We start from the raw sequence: 6,142 nt of genomic DNA, 5'->3' as shown, positions 1-6,142 counted from the left end.
AACTTGCTGATTATGAAATGTAAAGAAAGAATTGTCTGAATTACTTGAAGAGGTTATATAAAAAGATTTTCAATTTAAAATGCTGCACGATCTTTTTATTTAATAAAAAAGTAATACACATTTATAATCTGTATATTTTGAATACTTTTTGCAGCCAGTATATAGTGCGGTCACTCTGCGACGCTGTCACACACGCACGAACTGTCAGTGGCTTCGGCTCTTTTATACGTGTCGCGCTACGTACTTTCACATTCGCTTTGTTATTTTCAGTCTGAACGCAGGTAAATACGCTCGTGAAATTTATGTGTGTGTAAAAAGTTAGTTAAAATATACATGAATTATTAAAATGTTATTCAAATTCTTGCAGTGCATCCTGTGCAGCAACCCATACAACAACAGAAAAAATGGCACCACCACAGAGAATGCGCGTCGCTAACGAGAAGGCCAGCAAATATGTGACAATGCGTGGCAATGTTCCCAAGTCCTCGGTATGTGTTATGTTTATACATATCTTTTGACAAAATGGCATGCATGAATGCAATTGAAGTCGCTGCTTACTGCACTTACTCACTGTGGATATAATAACAACAATGAGATAATGGCACTTGCACGCGCCGCACAGAATCGAACCCAATAAGCGAAAAGTGCCACGCCGTCATTGATTTTATTGTTGTCGCATGTGAGCTAGTGTATGTGTGTATGTTGTATAGTTTGTGTGCATGTGTACATGAGTGAATGTTATCGCTGCTTCTGGAAATGCTGTCGAACTGCCGTCGGTTTTGCTGATCTGGTCATTTCCAATTAGTGGTTTATCTCGATAGCAACATTGTTGTTAATCTGTTTAATTTTTTTTTCCTCTAATTCAGAAAACGAAAGAAGGACAATACCCCGTCGGACCTTGGCTCTTGGCGCTGTTCATTTTTGTTGTGTGTGGATCAGCGATTTTCCAAATCATACAGTCCATTCGGGCTGCGTAAACTTGAAGACAAATTTAAAGATATAATCCATAAGCTCAGCACACACACCACAAACACACACTCAACCGCAGGTCTGATTTCCTTTCCTCTCCCCCGTCATCATACTCCAATCGTAGCTGAAGAATTATCCCGGAACTATGTGCAACGTCTGCAGAGATTGACAACTTGGCTTTCCAATTCATTGAATTGTTGTATGCAATATGTATTTCTTATACACATACAAAATTTAAGTCCATATTTGTATTTTTTATTAATAATTAAGCTTTAAACAAAAACAAACCAGAATATTATGTGCGCTCATATTGTAAAAGCATTCCTGCGAACCGCTCCGCGCACTAAACAAATTAATTAATTGCTGATTGTTTGTGCAAAGGGCAGGCACAAATTTATAAACAAACAAAAAATAAGAAAATGATAAATAGCATTTTTAGATGCTTTTGCAGCAATTTGAAATATGCAAGTGTTTAAGCGTTGTTTTCGGTGACGATTAGGAAAATGAAAACTACAAGTAAATACATAAATAATGAAAAAATATATATAATAATTTTTTACCTAAACATTTTCGTTTTTTTGCAATTTTGAAAAGCAATATAATTTCGAATGGTTTTATCATTGCAAAACCAAACGTTAAATTGGAGTCATACTGTAATCTTGATTAGGACTTGTTCGTTGTGTGCACGCCCATAATTTCAATGTCTGCAGCCCTGGCTGACAGTTTTGTACTTCAGTGTAAACATGATAGTTACGCTGGAACGTGTATGAGCCACACGAAACTGTCAAGCAGCTGCTCATATACTACACGAGTGCAGCGTCGTCTACGTCTAGTCAATAATTGTTTTGTAAAACAATGTTTGTGAAATTAAATTCGTAAAATAAGAAATCTAATGCGGCGCATTTATTCCGCGGCCCACACACACATTATGTCAAAAAATAAGGGGAAAGGAAAATCAGCAACTGTTGCCAATGTCACAGTGGCACCGGCAGCAACAAACACACCGGTCACACTGGACAAGAGTGGCAACATTGCCATTAAAATACTGGCCAAACCGGGCGCCAAGCAAAACGGGATAACCGACATAGGTTTGGAAGGCGTTGGTGTCCAGATTGCAGCGCCACCCAGTGAAGGAGAAGCCAATGCTGAGCTGGTGAAATTCCTATCAAAAGTCTTAGGGCTTCGCAAAAGTGACGTCTCCCTTGACAAAGGTTCCCGATCGCGTAACAAAGTGATACTCATCAGCAAAGGCGTCTCAACGGTGGAGACGATAGAACAGTTGTTGCAAAAGGAATGCGATTCATAGGCAAACCATATTCCTCTGTTTACCCATCAATAATGGCAACACAGTAAATAAAATACATAATATTGATTCAAACATAATTTGCTTGTTTAATTTGTAGTTTTTTTTTATCATCGATCATCCAACCTTATTACATATTCCATTTTTTTTATATCTAATGTGTATGTAGTCTTTGTATTTTTGTTTTTCATTACATAAATTACTTGGATGCTAAATTAGAAATTTCTTATAAACGACAACTGCTCTCTTAGTGAATGATTATTGGATCCTAACATTACATATGTTGCTTGTATTTGTTTATGTAAATGTTTGTTTTTATGTAAATGAGTAAGCGTATTTATGCCGCCTATAACGCGACAAAACGTAAATACAAATTACAATGTATGTATAAACCGAATATTAAATGAACTGTTTGTCAAGAGTAACCACATAAAGCGGTTCCAACTAAGGAAATGAGAAATGTGATCAACTTCAAATAATTTCGGATGTAATTTTGTGGATGGGGTGGTGGGGATGTTCTTGATGGTGAGATAATGTATTTTTCCGGCCAATCTTATGGTTTGTTTAATCGACCTCCTCCATGTGGGATGCATCCTCGGTGTCCTCAACAAGGGAAGGAGCATCACCCGCGCTCTGGGCATCCTCGGTGGTCATGGGCTCATCCTCATCGATGCCAAGACCCAGCTTGATCATGCGATAGATGCGGCTAGCATGCACTTGAGGGCTGTCCAGGGAGAAGCCAGAGGACAACAGAGAGGTCTCGAACAGAAGAATAACGAGATCCTTGACGGCCTTGTCGTTCTTATCGGCATCGGCCTTCTGGCGGAGGGTCTCCACAATTGGATGATCGGGGTTGATTTCCAAGTGCTTCTTGCCAGCCATGTAGCCCATGGTGGAGGTATCACGCAGAGCCTGGGCCTTCATGATGCGCTCCATGTTGGCGGACCAACCGAACTGCGAGGTGACAATGCAGCATGGTGAATCGACCAGACGGTTGGACACGACGACCTTCTCGACCTTGTTGTCCAAGATGGATTTCATCAGCTTGCACAAGCTCTCGAACTTGGTCTTATCCTCCTCACGCTTCTTCTTCTCGGCCTCATCCTCAGGCAACTCAAGACCCTCCTTGGTGACGGACACCAGCTGCTTGCCCTTGTATTCCTTCAGGTGCTGGATGACGTACTCATCAATGGGTTCAGTCATGTAGACGACCTCGAAGCCACGGGCCTTGACACGCTCAACGAAGGCAGAGTTGCTGACCTGATCCTTGGACTCGCCAGTGATGAAGTAGACGTGCTTCTGGTTCTCCTTCATGCGGGACACGTAATCGGCCAACGAGCAGAAGTCATCGCCAGAAGCCGATGTGTGGAAGCGCAAGAAATCGGCCAATTTGGCACGGTTGTTGCTGTCCTCATGGACACCCAATTTCAAGTTCTTGCTGAACTGCTCGTAGAACTTCTTGTAGTTCTCCTTGTCCTCGGTGAGCTCCTCAATCAGCTCCATGGTCTTCTTGACTAGATTCTTGCGAATAACCTTCAGCACCTTGTTTTGCTGCAACATCTCACGAGAGATGTTGAGGGGCAGATCCTCAGAGTCGACCACACCCTTCATGAAGTTCAAGTACTCAGGAATGAGATCCTCGCAGTTGTCCATGATGAACACACGGCGCACGTACAGCTTGATGTTGTTGCGCTTCTTCTGGTTCTCGAAGAGATCGAAGGGTGTGCGACGGGGAATGAAGAGCAGAGCACGGAACTCCAGCTGACCCTCCACCGAGAAGTGCTTGACAGCCAAATGTTCTTCCCAGTCGTTGGTCAACGATTTGTAGAACTCTCCGTATTCCTCCTGGGAAATATCATCGGGATTGCGTGTCCAGATGGGCTTGGTCTTGTTCAGCTCCTCATCTTCGGTGTACTTCTCCTTAATGGTCTTCTTCTTCTTGCCATCCTTATCCTTCTTGTCGGCATCCTCATCCTCACCAACATCCTCGATCTTGGGCTCATCAGTGTCCATCTCCTTCTTTTCATCGCCCTCCTTCTTCTCATCATCAGCCTCATCATCGCTGACCTCCTTCTCGCGCTCCTTCTCCACCAACAATTTGATGGGGTAGCCAATGAACTGCGAGTGCTTGTTCACGATCTCCTTGATCTTGCTCTCCTCCAAGTAATCGGTCTGATCCTCCTTGATGAACAGAACAATCTTGGTACCACGGCCCAAGGGCTCAGAGTTGTCAGCACGGACAGTGAACGAACCACCGGCGGATGACTCCCAGATGTACTGCTCGTCATCGTTGTTCTTGGAGGTGACGGTGACCTTGTCGGCAACCAGGTAGGCGGAGTAGAAACCCACACCGAATTGACCAATCATGGAAATATCGGCACCAGCCTGCAATGCCTCCATGAACGCCTTGGTACCAGACTTGGCAATGGTACCCAAGTTGTTGACCAGATCGGACTTGGTCATGCCGATACCGGTATCAATGATGGTCAAAGTACCAGCCGTCTTGTTGGGGATCAGCTTGATGTACAGCTCCTTGCCAGAGTCCAGCTTGCTGGGATCCGTCAGGGATTCATAGCGGATCTTATCGAGCGCATCGGATGCGTTGGAAATCAATTCACGCAAGAAGATCTCCTTGTTTGAGTAGAATGTGTTGATGATCAAGGACATCAGCTGAGCAATCTCAGCCTGGAATGCGAATGTTTCAGCTTCTTCGGGCATCTGTAATATAAAAAAATAAAATACAAAAAATTAGTAAATAGGTAATGCGGGGGGTTGCAAACAATAAACAATGGATAGATTAGAACTGAAAGAAAGCAGAGTTCTTTGCCCTCTCCGCCATTTGCTTTTTCACCCTCATGTCATGCTTACTCACTCGCGATGTACCCTATGTTTCATTCATTCATTTACATGTGTACATCAGAGCTGCCAGAATGTTCGAAGCAACAAAAAACACAAAATGGCCAAAGGACAATCCCACAACAAGTACATTTTGCATGTACGTGTTTGATTGTGTGTGTGTGCAATGTACATTACATCAATATGGAAAAGTCGAGAAGTGTTGCCTGGACAACCGACGACATCGCGTCATTGTTAAATTATGAAAAATTCTTTGCAAATATGTACGTAATTTGAATGCAAATTTTATAATATCTGCGAATTCATGGCATTTTCTTTCAAAGCAAGAGAAAGAACTTAAAAGAGCACGTGTAATATGTAACGATGTACAATGATGCAATTATGTATGAAAACTAGTTAAGCAAATATTGTAAATAAAAAAGCAATAAATAAATAAAAAAAATAAATTAACTTAGCATTAAATTAACATTAGCTAAATATTGTTCCAGAATATTCGCAATTTCTTTGCCGGCAACAATGAGAAAGTGTGACTCAACTTAATGGCGCGCTCTTTAAATTAACAAAAGGTTGCGATGACTATTCGTGGGCACACGAAAATGTTTAGTACTTTTAAATGCAAATTTCTGAATGAAACATGCAAGTTGACCACATTTTCTAGAATTTTCCGCAATCGATAATGCACGAGGAAGAATTGTGTCAAGAACACATCCCCTAGAACAGTCGTACAACACATCGCGAACGCATCTTTAAATTTTCGTATTACTTTTGATCACAGAAAATTGTTGAAATAGACCACAAATGTGAAATAACTTACCTTGATTTTTTATGTTTCACAGAATAAACTTTAAAAACAATAACTTCTCAGTTTTCTTTGGGCAGAAAATGAATTTCAATTTTTCGCTTTCACAGACACGCTCACCGCACGAAATTTTTTTTCAATACTGACAAGCCGGCATCGGCGTGCTGCCCCTTTTATAGAGGGTGAACGAAAATGCTACGAAACTTCTAGACGCT

General features: G+C 41.7%; 3 protein-coding genes across 3 annotated transcripts; 2 read left to right on the top strand and 1 right to left on the bottom strand.

The window, feature by feature from the left end:
• The first annotated feature begins 154 nt into the window (after nucleotides 1-154).
• Nucleotides 155-1,534, top strand: LOC117567725 (stress-associated endoplasmic reticulum protein 2). Its single transcript, XM_034247887.2, has 3 exons — nucleotides 155-281; nucleotides 368-488; nucleotides 867-1,534. The coding sequence occupies exons 2-3, from the start codon at nucleotides 405-407 to the stop codon at nucleotides 975-977; spliced, it is 195 nt and encodes a 64-aa protein (XP_034103778.1). The 5' UTR covers nucleotides 155-281; nucleotides 368-404; the 3' UTR covers nucleotides 978-1,534.
• Nucleotides 1,535-1,697: 163 nt separating this feature from the next.
• On the top strand, nucleotides 1,698-2,599 carry LOC117567724 (UPF0235 protein C15orf40 homolog). Its single transcript, XM_034247886.2, has one exon. It carries the CDS (start codon nucleotides 1,862-1,864, stop codon nucleotides 2,273-2,275), a length of 414 nt encoding a protein of 137 aa, XP_034103777.1. The 5' UTR covers nucleotides 1,698-1,861; the 3' UTR covers nucleotides 2,276-2,599.
• On the bottom strand, nucleotides 2,338-6,108 carry LOC117567719 (heat shock protein 83). The gene is made up of 2 exons (XM_034247878.2): nucleotides 5,943-6,108; nucleotides 2,338-4,990 (listed from the first exon to the last, which is right to left on the bottom strand). The coding sequence occupies exon 2, from the start codon at nucleotides 4,988-4,990 to the stop codon at nucleotides 2,837-2,839; it is 2,154 nt and encodes a 717-aa protein (XP_034103769.1). The 5' UTR covers nucleotides 5,943-6,108; the 3' UTR covers nucleotides 2,338-2,836.
• Between the last annotated feature and the right edge of the window lie 34 nt (nucleotides 6,109-6,142).

The sequence above is a fragment of the Drosophila albomicans genome, chromosome 3 (assembly GCF_009650485.2).
Source record: "Drosophila albomicans strain 15112-1751.03 chromosome 3, ASM965048v2, whole genome shotgun sequence".
NCBI classification, from domain to species: Eukaryota; Metazoa; Arthropoda; class Insecta; order Diptera; family Drosophilidae; genus Drosophila; species Drosophila albomicans.
This window is presented reverse-complemented; position numbering and strand designations above follow the sequence as displayed.